Consider the following 17,050-nt stretch of genomic DNA (forward strand, 5'->3'; position numbering starts at 1 on the left):
GTTTGAACAGATGAGTCAGGCTGGGGTCTCCTTTTTCCCCAATTATTTGCTGTATATTTAGAGCCATTGGCAAAATGAATAAGGACTCAAAAGTTCATGGACACAATGGTTATGATGATCAAGAAAAGTTTGCGTTTTTGCAGATATTTTGTACCTGATAAATCCAGAAAAGGGCATCTCAGTATTGTGGAACATTTTGAGACAGTTTCAGGCCTTTTGGGGATATAAAATTAATGAAGATAAAACAAAGGTTATAACCATAAATTGTATCCACACACAAACTGGTTCAGCAATACCCATGTTTACGAGGGCACAATAATATGAAGTATATAGGAGTATGGATTAAAAAGGCTTCTGTTATGGGAGTTAAAAATATGTGGGAAGAGACTAAAAAGGTAATACAAAAACAAACTGGAAGCTCCATGTTTATGGATGTGGGTAGTAAGATATAGGCCATAAAAATGTTTAGTCCCTTTAGTTTTATATACAGGTTAGGCATATTTTTATCAACCAGAAGAGAAGTTGTGGACAAATAACTAAGACTTGAAGGAAGATAGCAAGAGTTAAGTTGGATAAGTTGATAAAATATAACAAAGTGGTTAAAGCTTGTGTGTATATATATATATATATATATATATATATATGTGTATATATATATATATATATATATATATATAACACAGAAGCAGAAGGTTATAATTCAAAGTGGAAAGGGATGATGATGAAGCAGGAAAGAAGTTACAGAAAAAAGGAGAGGGTGGGATTTTGGGTGCAGATCCTTAAGTAGAATAATAACCATACAGAATATTATGTTCATAAAGTAGCAGGAAGTATTTTAAGAACTAAGCCAACATGAGAAAGGGGATTTTGCCAGCCAGTAAGGTTGACTGCAAGTAGTGGTGCAGAAAATAGGCAAGAGGATGCTGGAATTTACTGGAGAAAACTGGCAAGGGACTCCAGGTACTGGGAGCAAATAAGTAGAGAGGGAAAGGTAATAGAGTAGGACAAGGCCGGGAAGATGTTTGGACTGTAGGCTAGAGATTGCCTTCCCTACTTGGGATTTGTTAGCAGAATGTAGAGAAAAGGATAGGAGAATACTAAGTGAAAGGCCAGCTGTGGTAGTTTTTAGTTGAGTTTAGAATAGAAGTTGCTATTAAAAAGGGATAATTTGTAGGGCATATGAGCTATTGCACAGTGTCTATAAGAATCAACCAGAGGATGTTAGGAAAGATTGGAAGGAGACTGGAAAAGCAGTTTACAAGGGAACAGTGGAAGGACATATGCATGGCTGTAACTATACAGTAAAGTCCAGAAGGTGTTTTTACAGCCCTGACAGACTTCAAAGAATTTTTCCATGGGTACATAGCAAAATGTTGGAAGTGTGATGGGGAAGCAGGAGACAAGTTTTGTGAGTGCATTGAGTCGGTAGGGTTTAACATTCTTTGCAGAGTACTGTGTCAGAAACACTGGGTGAGCAATTGGCTGAAACTAAGGAAGTGATTCTATTGAACTCTGACACGGGATCTGAATTGCCTGAACGTAGTAAGGCCTTGTTAAGCTCAAGTTTGTTGGCTGCCAAAAATCCATCTACTAGAAAATGGAAATCAAAGTCTAAACCAACTATATTTGCGGTATTGAATATTATAAAAAAGTAAAGGAACCGGAAGAGTGCTCTTTAGAAAAAGAAAGTAACAAATCACACAGAAATAAATGGAAATTGTGTTAATACAAGCAAAATAATTTGCAAACAAAATCCAGAATATATTGTGCCAGAATATGTTGAGTATATCTTGCGAATGTCCTTTTCAAGTTCATATGTAAGCATGCATTTTTAGTATTTTATAAAAACATCCAAGTTTATTTAATTATGTTTATATAAAAAGTTTTTATATATATAATCATTATCTTCATTCATATATATCCTTTGTACCTTTTAAATTATGTATTTTAAAACACTTTTCATGCTTAAGTAATATTATCCAAAAGTGTTTTTATGTATGTACCTTTAAGGAAGGATGATTTAGCTTAACTTAATTAACTGTTTGACTACAACAGGAGTATTTAAATGGAATTGCTAGGCCTTTCTGTAAATACGTCTGAGGAAGCAGTGGGATACATTGTGAAAGCGCTTGTGTTTTTCTTGTTTTATTCAGTATTTTTTCGAATAAAAGGACTTCTTATTCAAGCAGTTTTTGCAGTTCCATTGTTTTGCCACACACCTTTCTGCTGGATTTAACACGCAGAATAATGTTGGAGGAGTGAGGTTTAAGGGAAGCCATGAATTGAGCAATTTATGTAATGTTGGACTGATAGTTGCAAAGAAAAATAAGATTTATAATGTATGTAAATGGGAAAAATGTTTTTTTTTTTCTTTTCTCTTAATATATGTTTGCCTGTGTCTTAAGGGATAATCTGACAAAGGTGCTTAAAAAGCAATTGCATAATTAAATATAGCATACATTGTGAAATATATCTCTGTAATTCTCAAACTTTAATGCTTTTCTGAGCTGAGACTGAAATTGGTCATTTGTGATCAGTTAAGAAATGTAAGTAAAATAAGAAAGAATGTACAATTAATTACAAAATTGAAAGAAATATTAATTGCAAGAGATGGAGAATATTGAGAGAGAATTGTTAAAAACAGGACAGAGGGAATCTACAGAGGATAGATGTTCATAGAGTAGATGAATGGCATCATCCGCTAGCAGAGTGCAACACTACTTACAGCCACACACTGTTTTTGTAAATAGTTGATATATAGTTTACATATATCTGTAAAACCAGAAAAAATTGAAAAGTAATGCTTTACATACACAACACTGAAAAGTGCTGCGCATGTAGAACAGCACAGCACTGATAAGTGGTGTGGGTAGGGGTGGAGATATTGTTTGTTTGAGTTATCTTCATTTGGTAACCAGCACAGCAGGTTGGTGATCAGCTACCATATGCAGGGCAAAGTTGTTTCAAAAATATGACATGATAAACACCAAAACCAGCAAAACTCAAAAAACAAAAAATCGATATATTGAGCAGAGAGGCAGCAGGAAAGGCTGTGAAAAATCTTTATTACAGGTCACATACACCACTGGTACCTAGGCATTTTGCCTTCAACGGATGAATGTGCAATAAGACAGCCATACTTTTATACACACAAAACCCCAATTAATCAATTATACCCTTAAAGTGAAAACACTTTTTTTCAAAATTTTTTATATACACAACATATAAACTTGCAAATATATGAAGCTATAAGTGTGCAGTGGTGCAGCGGTAGTGTTGTTGCCTTACAGCAAGAGCTTCTCTGGTTCGATTCTCGGCTGGGGTACCTTCTGTGTGGAGTCTGCATGTCCTCTCTGTATTCGTGTGGGTTTCCTCTGGCTGCTCCGGTTTCCTCCCACATTATAAAGACATGTGTCTGGAGTGTTTCTTCCTGGGCCTCTGCTGAAAATTGGCTTCGTTCCAAGTCAGACTTTCTCTGTTAACAAATGTTAAATAAATATAAATTCTAAAAGTGCAAAAGCATTATCAATAGCCATTCATATATAAGTTTTACAGTAGATTTTTTAACATTTTACAATTTTACAACACAAATATTATAAACAGTCACCACATTTCATTTTAAAGTCTAAACACTAAAAAACAGACTTTAGTTCACCAAATTGACCTCAACATGAAGACCCCTGGGAAATAGTGGTCTATAATTCAAAATTAATATACTTTCCAAAACCAACAGTTTCCTGAAAATATCACCCCCCCCCCCCTTATTTAAAACAGGCTGAGCAAGAACACTAAAGAAAAAAGAAGATAATTTTCCTTTATGTATGTTAATAGTGTTCCGCAACTGGGCTCCTTATGTTGAAATTCCAAATGTTCTTTAAATGTTCCATAATCCTCACTTTTATACCTCTTAGTTTGTCCTACATACCACTTAGTCGTAGCACACCCACAACCCACTGCATAAACTACCCCACAAGAAATGCAATTAAATCTGCCCTTACACACATACTTTTTACCATTAATAAATTCACCTGAAATATCTCTAATATATCTACATACCTTACAATGACCACAGGCATACATGCCCAAAGACTCTAGTGAGCCACCAAATTGACTCATGTTCAATAATTCTTTCAAACTGACATATTGTCCATAGGAAAACCTAACAAACAAAGGAAACAACTTACTTATGTTTATATCTTCACAAACGACATGCCATAAATCTAAAATAATCCTTCTCATGGTTCCAGAAAAACCTGAGAACTTGGAAACAAAAACGGTTTCTCTTTTATCAGTCATCATCTTTGATCTCATTGTTATGTCTCCCTTTCCAACCAGACTTCATCCTAGGCATGTTGTAGGTCAACTTCACCATAACCTCTCACAGAGAGCCAGATTTTAACATCCAGAAGAAATCTCTTTTTGTAATTTTCTTCTGAAGTATTACGGGCGATACATTTAACTTCACCTGGGGCAAAGACTTAAGCCAGTGGGGAAGGGTGCATGCTATCTGGATGTAAAAAAATATTTACTGCAGTAGCTTTCCTGAATGTTTTAAACTGGATATTATTTTTGGTGTCCACAATAGAACTCATCAGCTAAAACCTCAACACTTGATTCTCCTTTCAACATTGAAAAGCTCAGTTTATGCTCATTAGAATTTAAACTAGAGAAGAAAATGTCAAAATCTTTAGGATCACCGTTGCATAAAAAGATGAGGTCATCAATATATCGCTTAAACAACACAACATTTTTCTTAGAGAAATCAGAACTGTTTATGATGTAACTGATGTTTTTAATATTTGTGTTGTAAAATGTTAAAGTCTATTGTAAAACTTGTATATAAATGGGTATTGATGATGCTTTTGCACTTTAGAATGTATATATTTGCAAGTTTATAAGTGGTGTATATAAAAAATGTTTGAAAAAAAGTGTCTTCACTTGAAGGGTATAATTGATTAGTTTGGTTTTTATGTGTATAAAAGTATGGCTGTCTTACTGCACATTTATCCGTTGAAGGCGAAATGCCAAGGTACCAGTGGTGTATGTGAGCTGTAATAAAGATTTTTCGCAACCTTTTCTGCTGCCTCTTTGCTCAATATATATTTTTTTGTTTTTTGAGTGTTTCAGAAGTGCGGCCTGGTAAGGTATGCTATGCTGGCCAGGGGGTGGTTGCCCACAGGATCAATTGTAAAGTTTAAACATAGTGTTTGTTCAACACTGTGATGTTAGTGGGCACTACTAGATTGTGGGACAGGGATTGGGAATTAATGATTTTACTGAAACACTTTTGTAGTCTCAGGGCTAAGATAAAATTCTCACTTTTTTGAAAAAAAAAGTACAGACTAGTAACTTGGCATTATACCTTTGAGGTCTGATAAAAACACTAAGAAAAAAATAGAAAGAATGCATACCCTTACTACATGTAAGTCATTCATAACCAATACAAATAATGCATCTTTATTAAATAAATTGTTCAGTCATAAGAAAATATTAAATTATTCAGTCATAAGAAATTATACAAGTTTGCAAATGTACAGTACTGCAGTAAATATTTGTGCTGCATTTCATTGAGACCCAATGTTTAAATTTAGCGTAAATTATAATTCGCTTCCACTTGTAATAGTTATTATATTTTTATTTTAGCCTACTTTTGAGTGTTCCTTTAAAGATGTTCTTTGTGTTTCACTGTTGCAGTCATTACATTTGGGTGATCTGCTGGCAGGTTGCCCTCAGTCGGCCTGATTAACAAAGTCTTGAGTCCTGCATCGGTTGCTGTCCCTCCTTCCATGACGTCAGGTCGTCAGGGGTAGAAAACATGCAGCCGACGCCATTACATCAGTTTTTCTTGCCCCAGATGTTAGGTGCCTCCTATTACCAAGGAAAGAAAGGCAATGGAGATCGATACTGGATCACTCTTTACTAACCACTTTTCTAAAAGTGCTAATCTTCAAAATGCTCTTCCTGTGTACTCTGCTACCTTTCATACTGCCTCAGCCTTTTCTTGTATCTCTAGATCTAAAACACACCTATGTTCATATACCATTTTGCAGGAGATTCCACATGTTTTGTATTTGGTCATCTCCCTTTCAGGTTTACTGCTTTGCCTTTTGGGCTTTCCACCGTGCCAAGACTTTTCACTGTGTCTGGAACCAGTGATTGCCTTTTGTCGAACCCAGCGAATCCAGATATTTTTCTGTACTTAGAAAACCTGGTAATACAAGTTGCTTTGCTACTTTTCTGAGAATGTAGTTAAGGTTCTCCAAGATGCCAGGTGACCAGTCACTCAGAAATCATCCCTTGCCAAATGGAAGAGATTTTCTTTTTGGTACCAGAGGAATGAGCAGGTCCCCCAGCAAATGAGAAGTACTTTCCATACTAAAATATCTGTGAGCTCCTGCGTACAGGTCTGGGCTACTCTTCCATCAAAGACCACCTGTCAGCCATCTCTGCCTGTTTAGCCCTCAGTTCTCCACACTTTTATGTTCAGACTTGATATCAGGTTATTCCTTAAAGGAGTGCTGCATCTTAGACCACCAAGAAAGCCTGTACCCACTCCGTGGGAAATCATCTTCATGCTGGAAAAGTTAACGCTGCCTCCCTTTACCACCAGCCTCACCAAATCTCAAATTCTACACCTGGATGACTATCTGTTTCTCACTTCATCTAGGAGAATCTCAAAGCTACAGCCACTCATGGCCGTTCCCCCTTTTCTTATTTTTCACAAGGACAGGCTGGACCTGGGGCTAACCCCCCCTCATTCCAAAAGTAGTGAATCAGCTGTCTCTCAACCAGGTCATCAGTCTGTCCGCTTTCTTCCCTAACCCATAAAACTGGGCGGGGGGGACTCAAACTCTGTATATGTTCACAGACATCTGAGGTTTGGACAAGGCAAAATCTTTTCACAAGTCTGATCAACTGTCTCATTCATGAATTTAAAGCTGGACTAAACATTGTCTAAACAAGCAATGTCAAGCTGGATCTCTTAAGTCCATCTCCTTTTATTACTCTTTGCATGGCAAACCCTTGCCCTCATGCCCTTGAGATTACTCTACCGGGGCAATGTCTTCATACCTTGTACAAAGGAGTGGATGCCAGGGCCATATCGGAAGCCTCCATCTGGTCTTCTACACACTTTTACCAAATACTACAAGACTGAAAACTTTTCAAGGTCCAGAGCTGCCTTCACAAAGTAATTCTTCTCTGGTCTGTTGGGCAGTTCCTCTCTGAACTAGCCAGTCTCACCCACAGCCCCTTCAGCTCTGCTAATCGCCCACTTGTTTGGAATGCAGCAGTAGTGGTTTCAGTCAGGACATAGTAAAGTTGTGTAAGAATTTACCATAACAGTAGATGTCCTACTGATTACTGTTGCAGTATTCTTTCCTAAACTCCTTCCACTCTGAGTTGGCTATCATTGTTTTTTCATTGGTATATCTCTTATGCAATCTAGACAAGACCCTAGGACTGAGGGGGGCTTCTTACCACTTCACGCTTGGCTCCTCCTAGCTGACCAGTCAGACACTCAGGATTCTTCAGGCTGCTGGCCTGGAGATAATATGAGGAGCCACTCTCATACATCCTCCTGTGTACCTCCATGCTTATGAGCTGAGGTCACACATCAGACATATGACCTAAGGAAGGTTAACCTTTGACACCCCGTCCAGACATCAGCATGATAAGCCGTTTGTCTGGAATATTGCAACAGTTGTGAGTAGGACATCTACCATCATAAGTTCTAACATAATTGTACTATATTTGATGCGTTTAAAGCTCAATGGCAAGAAAATCCTGTTTTCATTTTTTAGTTAAGTCTGCAGCTGTAATTCAGTCTGATTGCATTTAAGGCAGACTTTGTTTTTACTGTGTTGTGCACATCAATAATCCAAGCTGGTGTAGTTACTTTTACTTACTCTGGTGTGTCTTTAATTGTCAGCTGCAACCATTCTTTCTGTTCTGTAGCAGAGCAAGCTATTGTCCTCTTTCACTTTTGTTTTCTTTCCACCGCCTTTGCCTCTGAGTAGAGAATGTGGCTGCATAGTAGTCATTAATAACATTAACATTTTTTCTTGGTCGGTGTACTGCTGGCTGTGTAATAACAGGATAGACTTCCATGTGTGCACTCTGGACTGCAGGTTTGGTTGGCTATTTTCGCAGTTCAGAGATTCATTGCTCAGGGATTTGGGATGATTTGCTATTTTTTGCCAGAATTAATTGCAGAAAATTATGTTAAAAAGTTGCTCAACTTTTACCTTTGTTGTATTTCATTATCAAAGACAAGATATTCTTCTGATCTCAAAAAAGATAACCTTGATTTTTGCTTTTCTTGCACAGGTAAGACATGGCTGTGATGCAACATTTTGGAACACAGGACCAGGAAGCTGTCAGCAGACTCTTCTTCATAGAGCCATTGATGAAAATAATGAACAAGTAGCTTGTTTCCTTATTCGAAGGTCAGGCATTCACAAAACAGTACTCACCTTAGTGTTTGCAGTCTGGTCACTTGATTTATATAATGGAGTTGTATCACTATAATTTCTGGTCACCTGCAGTTTTGGATACATTCAAGGAACATTCAAAGAAGGTGCATGTGAAGTAGTAATAATAATATCTCTAGATGGTACATCACCATGGTGTGAAGTGGAAAAAAAAAACTTCCTCTCCAAAACTCTGCAGTGCCAAAAAAAGTTTTCATAAATTTTAACTAAAGTGGTTTGAGTATTTGTCCGACTGAGCAGTTAAATAGGTTTCATTAATGGGTCTATATTACTGTGTTGAAAGACATGTTCACCGAACACATCTTAATCGACATTGAAATATCAACTTGTCAAAAACCCAAACAGCTGAGTTAGCGAAAACAGCTTGGCCATACAGAAAAAAACACACATTCATATTCTACAAAGTGGGGGCTTCACCCCGTCATCCCTCCCCCAACTAAATATACCAACTCCGAGATCGCACTACAGTGAGGCAAAGGGCAAATTCCCAATGATGGCCGAACAATTTTTTTTCCCCTGGGAAAAAATTTGATGACTTGTCCGGGTTTTTGACAAGTCTATATTTCCTTGTCGATTAAGACGTGTTCAGCAAACATGTCTTTTGACATGGTAATATAGACCCTTCTTTAATAGCTTATGTCCAGTGCCAGGAGAAGATTTATGACCCTCATCCTTACTTTCTTGCCTGCAGTATAATACAGAGTCCCAGTTTTGCTAAAAGACAAGAAAGCTACAAAAAGAAAAAGGCAAGAATGCAAAAGTTGCACATCATTGACCCTCCCGAGGGAACATAGGCTATTGGTTTTACAGCAGTCAGGATGGATCTGCAGCTTGTAACCCATGAAAGTACATTTATGACAGGGCTGAGTGCACTGTTTTAAGCAGTCTAGTGTTACAGAATCTTTTGCTTGAGCTTTTCAAGAAGTATGCATATTGAAAAGCTTATAGACATTCTGTCATTGGGACAGGAAGTAAGATTTGGAATGGCATCATTCCATTTTCAGATACATGGACAGCTTCTTTACTAAACTCACTTTAGTAGACGGGAGAGGTCAAGGGCTGCTTAATAGTTCTACATGAGTTTTCATTTATGTCGAAATTTTTAAAGGGAGCATTCAACACTCCGTTTTCCAATAGCTATGTTGCCCTGCTTGGTAAGTAGATTGGAAATTTAATGACATCTGTACAAAAAGTAATTTTGTAAAAGTTGTGAATGAGTTGTAGAAAGCTTCTGGTATTTTGTAGAATCCACTAACTTAAGTGTTATACCACTCGAATAAAATAAGTTTCATCTTTTTTTCTAGAATGTTATTCCCAAGTCAGCTTGTGTAGCAGGTTTACCATTTTTACATATGAGCCTCCAAAGCCAAAGTAGTTTTCTGACTACCATGGCAGTTTGCAGAACTTGCCTGTATTGCAGCTCACACAAATTCCTGATGCTTTTCTTTATGTTTGAAAACTGAGGTCTGGGGTCACAAAGTTCCCTTGGCAAACGGGATCATTAAGAGATAGGACTTGGATGTACATCATTAATCAGTGATATTTATGCAAGTTACAAGATTCCCCTTGCTTGTTCATAGGTAGGTACTAGGCTGTCTGCCCGAAGGCATTTATAAGCCTAGCCAGAATGTGTTGGCTTTCGCTGCCCCCTTAGATTAGTTCCCTGTGCCTCTGTCCAGCAGATCCATTGAAGTGATCCCCGAGGTAAACTTTCTGTTTCCCATCCACTCGTCAAGGTTTCTCTTGAAGAGGGTTAGCGAGGAGCTCTGCCTAATGTAGATTGGAATCTTGTTCCAGAGCATGGGAAGTCTCTGGGACAGGAATCTATCCTTTCCAGCACGTCCTGTTTATTGTTGTGGTGAGGTTTAGATCCCTGGAGCATGTGGCTTGAGGGGATATGGTTTTCTTTAGGTGGAGCATGTCCTTCAATTCTGGGTTGGACATGGCCTTTTATGTCAAGCAGAGATCACCTCTGAGTAGGCGGTATGCAACTAAGTACAGCTGGAGTTTCTTCAGTCGAGGCCAGTGATCCTCTTGGCGAGGAACTTCTGTGGTCTTTCCAGTTGTTGCAGGTGTCTTGTAAGGTACATCCCAAATGGGACATTGTACTCTGATGGGTCTGATGAGTGATGCGTAGAGGGGCCCAATGACCTCTTTCGATCTGGATGCAAACCCTTTTGTGATTAGGTGGGCCACATAGAAGGATTTTCTATCCACTTTGGCAATGTGATTATCAAAGGAGAGGCTACTATCTACTTGGGTCCCCAGATCTCTTATTACGTCTTCCGTATTTAGGGGGCTACCACCTATGTGGTGGTTTGTGGGTACTTTGTTTTTTCCAAAGGGGATGACTATGCACTTTTTGGCAGTTAGCTTGAGGCCATGGTTTTGACACCAGGTATCTGTCTCAGTGAGACCTTTTTGGAGGATGCCTGTGTCTGCTGGAGAGTCAGTCATAGCCCCTAGTTTGCAGTCGTCTGCAAACTTGGTCAGCCATAGTCCTCCTATGCTTGCCTGTACCTCTGAGAAGTATATGCCGAACAGGAGGGTTCCTAGGACTGAGCCCTGGGGAATGCCACTTGTAACTGGTTTAGAGTCAGACCTAGCTCCCGCAACTCTTACCATGTGGTTTCTGTCCGTGAGCCAGTTGGCAACCCATCTCGTGATGTAGGGGTTTATGTTCAGGCTGGTGAGCTTGTCTATAATACCTGAGTGGGGAATGGTGTTGAAGGCCTTTGCGAGGTCTAGGTAGGCTGTGTGGGCCACTTTTCCCTCATCTATAGCCTCGAAAACCATCTTCATAGTTCATAGGTTAGTCCTAAGCTAACTGCCCTTGTGAGCCATTTTAAGCCTAGCCAATTATCCCTTGGGAGACTCGAGCCCTGCATCTTGTGTGTAAGGCAAATACCTTAACCATTAGGCCACCCTCCCAAACCTGTAATGTATATTTGATAATGCCACTCCTTCATTTCCTTCACAGTTATAATCCTACCCAGAAATATTAACCAGAATGGTCTGTTTAAGCCTGATGGTTAAACTTACATTTTGCATCCTGTAAATACACTAGTAACTTAGATGCCAGCAGACTTCGTAGGGAAGAAATCCATGAAAACTGATCATGTGGATAGAAAGTTCTTTTCTTGTCGTATTTCCATTTGGAAAGTTGCACCAAGGTGATTTGCAGTTTTTAACTATTTGAAGGAAGTGTGCAGGTACACTTTCATCTTTCTGCTGATTGTTAGATGTGAATGTTCAGGACAGCATGAACTGGCTTTGGATATAGATGGCTACTGTTTCCATGTAATGGCATAGGCCTTAATGGTGTGTGACTGCTCTGTCATTCTCTTCATTGGTGTACTTTTCCCCAATTTATAAATAACTCATGAAATGAGTCTGTTTGGTCAACATTACCATTTGTTTTAATATTGATTTCACTCAGTGTAATTGGGTACGCTTGCAGGAGCCTTAGAGTAGCTGGCTTTGGAGTGTCTGGTGGTGGTGTAACTACCTTATAGTCTGGGCAGAAGGGGGGCATAGCTAGTAAACCTGTGCCAGTCTTTTCCAGGGGTGGATGTGTGTCAGCTACTTGGAGCAGGGGCACAAAGGAATGGTTTCACAGAGAGGGTGCTGGAGTACTTGGCTTGGACACTTGGCTGAGGATCTAACTCTGCAGCTGTGCCAGTAGGGAGCCTTCTGGGGAGCTGGGGAGAAACAGAGAGAAACCCATCCCCGGGCTGTGTGTGTTCTTAAAGGAAATTGTGCTTGATGCAGAGAGCTGCATCTGGAAATACTGTGTGTATCCATGGTTGTTTTAAGTGAACACCCTTCTCCAGTGTCAGTGGGGAGGATTCAGGCTGCTTGATTACTGGCCCAGAGTGGGGACATCACAGAAGGTTTTCTTATCTTAAGACTGTCAAAGATCTACAGAAGAAAGGCAATATAACATCAACAGTGGAAGGTATTTATTGCCACCACCTGGCGCCTTCTGATATTAGCCAATTTAAGTAATCAGGAAGGAGGAGATTTAGTTGATGATCCTACCAAAAGAGTATGTCAGTATTTAATCCCTCATGCCTCCCTGCAAACTCAGCAGGAGGTTGGCACAGCATGTAGTCCCAAAGCATTGCTGATTTGAGATTAAGACTGTCTATGGGAGACCTGTTCTGCAGGTTTGCCTCTGTTTACATTTAAAAGGTCAACCGCCAGATAGTTGCACGTAAAAATGTCGAATGCATAATCCTAAGAGGGAGAAATTCCGAACGGTACAAAACCGAACTGCAAATCAATGAATAATACCCATGCATTCGATATTCGGTAGTTCAACATTATGTATGCGAACTGAAGCCATTTGCACACCTATCTTAAAGGCATTCCCCCCTCTCCAAACAGGAAGATGTTATTTGCTGTACACCATTTGTAAATACACTTCACGTGTACTTGGCGGTCACTTCAAAAGTGGAAGGTACGTACACATCTACTGTCAAGCTATAGAGCTACAGCTGTAGTTTTCAAAATAGTAATGTTAGGTACTGTTTAATTGCAGCTGGCAGAAGAGGAAAGCACACCCCACAATCCCGGCACACTTGGACAGACTTGTACAACAGTAAAAAGCCAGAAGGGGAAGGAGATATTGTTTATTGATGGGTATCGCCACTACCACAAGAAGTGTATTGGCCAGAGACACTACTGGTGCTGTGTTCGAAAGTGTAGGGATAAGTGCAGGGGGAGGTGTATAACCAAGTGTCGGAGCGATGGACACAAACTGAAAAAGAGTACTGCACACTACCATGGTCCTGATCCCCTACATGCAGAGGTTTGTCAAGTCAGGGAGCAGATATGTAAACGGGCCCACAATTCTGTGGAAGACCCATGTAAGATTGTATCTGAGGTGCTTGCAGGCGCATCAACTAGCATTGTGAATGAATTGCCCAACACAAGAGTATTGAAGGAGAATGTGACGAGTGAGGCATAGGAGCAAGTTAGCCATGTTCAGGGAATTGCAGTCTCTGCAGGATCTGTCCAGCAACATGCTGCCACTGAAAAACGGCACATTTATTGTAGAACATGGGGAGGTGGAAGACCAAACCATACAGATAGTAATCCTCACCACAGTAGGAAACCTCTGTCTACTCTGTGCTACCGAGTTCATACTGGTGGATGGCACCTTCCCTATTAGTACCAAGGAGTGTCACCAGTTGTACATGATCCATGGCCCCCTTAACATGTCTACTATCAAAAAGGTTGTTCCTTTGGTATATGGCATTCTGCCTTGCAAGACCGAAGACTGCTACAAGCAGTTCTGGAGCATGATTATGTGCTTGTGATCAGAGCATGAGCTATGTTTTGCCCCACGGATGGTCATGTCTGACTTTGAAAGAGGCACAGTAAATGCCATACAGACTACGTTTCCAGACTTGCATATGAAAGGCTGCTGGTTCCACTTCTGCCAAATTATTTGGCGACAAATCCAGAATGTACATCAGGTTAAGGAGTTTGGAACCGATGCAGCCTTTGCAGGGTTGTGCAAACAACTGCCCACACTTACATTTGTAAACCCCTCCTATGTCAATGAAACATTTGCAGACATAGAACAGGACTTTCCTGAGTACGGACAACAGGACTGCAATTTCTTTAAAGAGAACTACTTCCTAGGTCTTCCAAGAAGGTATGGGATGAGGGGATTGACAGATGAGACATCCACCCTTATTTGAAGTGGAGTTTTGGAATCAGTATGATACCACAAGTCTGGGATTCCCTAGAACCCAGAACGTGGTGGAGGGATGGCACAGGAGGTTGAGGAGTCTCATGAGGAAGCGGCTATTCCTGTTGGATGTGCTCCATACCATCCAACTAGAACAGAACCATGTGGAGGACTTGATGGCCAGATGCCTGTCCGGATTGCCTAGTACACCGAAGAGACGGAGACTAGATATTAAGGAGAACACTTTCCAGAACCTCCTGGCGAAAAGGGACAGCATGACGCCTCGCAGATTCATTGCCCTGCTTGCACAACACTGCTCCTTTTAAACCATGGTGTGTGTGTGTACAACGGATGGTGCTTGTCTCACAAAGCAGTAAGCACAGCTGTATACCTTGTATGTTGTTATGGGACGCGGCTTCCTACAACAGTTTGTAATAAAAGGACTGACATCTGCACTACTCTATATTTGCTGTTTCAATGGCAGTACTGCAATGGCGATTATTTCTTTCTGCATAATGAGTGCTGACTGCTGGGATTCAACTTTCCTGGGCTTTGTCTGTCTTCATCTATTATGCTGAATAACAACATGCATGCTTGGGGAAACAGTGTTGTGTATCAGTCATGGTCAATCTGTAGGGTTTCCGAAACAAGTGTACACCTATACGTTATCTGATTATTCTGTTTATGGACTACAATAAGTCCAGACTGCCCTGTACGGGCTGCTGTACATATTTACTAATCTGTATGTGTGCATACTGCAGTCCTCTACTGTGTGAGGGCGCAGTTTTTGAAAAATGTCGAATTCGGAATTTACTAATCTTCCGTTCGTTTAATAGAATTTTCGACGTAAAATTCTACATTTAAATTCGGTTTATGCACTACTCGACCTTGTGCAATTTATTCAAATGCATGTAAACTCTTTGCCCTATCTTGAAGGGCTGTCACCCTGGACATCTGCATCTTGGACATTATCAAGAATAGGTATATCCTTGGGTTGCTTTACATATATTCATCAGAGCCTGCTGTTGTAAGCCATTTAGGTTTAGAGGATATGCTGCACTGTTACTGTTTGTTCTCCTCAAAGGGATCTTAATCGTCTCTGTGAAGAAATTAGACACTATCATTTGTGCTAGCATGTCTGGCTGAAGTTTTTGTCAATAATTTCAGATTAACCTGTGTAAAATATGCCAGCACGACTAGCTGTGTTATAAATAAGTTTTTACACGTTGATTTATAATCTGTTTGTACAGAATGTTATAAAGCCTTGAACAGTGTTCCTTTACATCTCTAACTGCGCATGTTTGTGAAAAAGAATCTAAATGCATACCGTTCTAGAATCAGCGGATCGGCAGATGATGTCATCAGAATGTTGACAGTTATATATAAGGCACAAGCAAAAATAACAAGTTATGCTGAAGGCCTGTTGTACCAAACCAAATAAATACGAAAAAATGAAGTACAGGTCACTGCTGAAATCTTCTTTGTTGAATCTCCTTTATTAAAAGTAAGCGCTTTCGGAATAATCCATCAGACATAATTCAAAGTAACAAAAGCAGCCATATTTAAAACACAGATCATCCAATCACTTACTCCTAAAAGCCCGCCTTTTTGTAAAGCAGGTTTAATTGGTAAAACATCATTAAGACCAGGTGGTCTATGTGCTCTTAAATCTACTATCCACTTAGATTCAGCTAATGCTGTTCTATGCTGAATGTCCCCCCCCCCCCCTCTCATTGGTAGCAATATTTACAATGCATCTAAACTTAAAAGTGTGTGTGGGATTAGTCTCTATATGTAGGTATGACAAATAACATGCTGAAGGTTCGGATTTTACAGCATATTAGTAATATTAGAACATGTCAAGTGAGCAATGCTTTATTCAGACATATAGAGACTAATCCCACACACACTTGTAAGTTTAGATGCATTGTAAATATTGCTACCAATGAGAGGGGGGGGACATTCAGCATAGAACAGCATTAGCTGAATCTAAGTGGATAGTAGATTTAAGAGCACATAGACCACCTGGTCTTAATGATGTTTTACCAATTAAACCTGCTTTACAAAAAAGGCGGGCTTTTAGGAGTAAGTGATTGGATGATCTGTGTTTTAAATATGGCTGCTTTTGTTACTTTGAATTATGTCTGATGAAGGATTATTCCAAAAGTGCTTACTTTTAATAAAGGAGATTCAACAAAGAAGATTTCAGCAGTGACCTGTACTTCATTTTTTCGTAATGTTGACAGTTGCTATGTGTTAACTGTCAGAGGCTAAAAGACGAGAAGGAACTTTAGTAAACAGCTTTTGGTTGGTTTTCAAAATATGAGATGAAAATTAGAACTGCAACAGTTGCGACAGTTAAGCTAGTCTGTAAAAGAGCTTGCTGAAGGCAGTTGTTAGTTAACCAGTTATAGTTATAGTAGCCAGTTGCAGTTGTCAGTTATTCACAGTTGTACTGTGCAGTGGATACCCAAAAAGATTCACCAAGAACTGTAAGCCTTTGCTTTGTTGTAATTTAGTTTAGATCAGGGACAGTGTTCTTTAGTCAAATAGGAATTTTTAACTAATCGTTAGTTTTTCTAAATGTTGGATTTCAGTCCTTCAGTATTGATTTCATTCTCCTGGTGATTGATTTCTGTTTTATTGGAAATTGCTGTTTTATATTTTTATCATTTTGCTCATTATTAAATATGTGAACTTGCATTGTGGCTTGTCAGTCAGTGTTTTCTTTAGTGATTTGAGAGTGCTTATACCTGCTTTGATAACTTCCTGGGCCACTCAGAAAAGCCTGGCTGCTTTAGGTCATTTGCTACTATTTTGTTTTAATGTCTAAATGTAATAACTGGACATCCCTTTG

At 39.4% G+C, this 17,050-nt stretch overlaps 1 protein-coding gene across 1 annotated transcript in view; it reads left to right on the forward strand.

Moving 5' to 3' along the window:
* Positions 1–17,050, forward strand: part of ANKFY1 (ankyrin repeat and FYVE domain containing 1) — a 1,799,901-nt gene that overhangs the window by 992,297 nt on the left and 790,554 nt on the right. The window contains exon 19 of the mRNA XM_044082101.1: positions 8,329–8,447. Coding sequence (XP_043938036.1) covers positions 8,329–8,447 — 119 coding nt within the window. The remainder of the gene's footprint in view (positions 1–8,328; positions 8,448–17,050) is intronic.

This window comes from Protopterus annectens, chromosome 9.part0 (assembly GCF_019279795.1).
Source record: "Protopterus annectens isolate FY-2018-M chromosome 9.part0, PAN1.0, whole genome shotgun sequence".
Classification (NCBI taxonomy): domain Eukaryota; kingdom Metazoa; phylum Chordata; order Ceratodontiformes; family Protopteridae; genus Protopterus; species Protopterus annectens.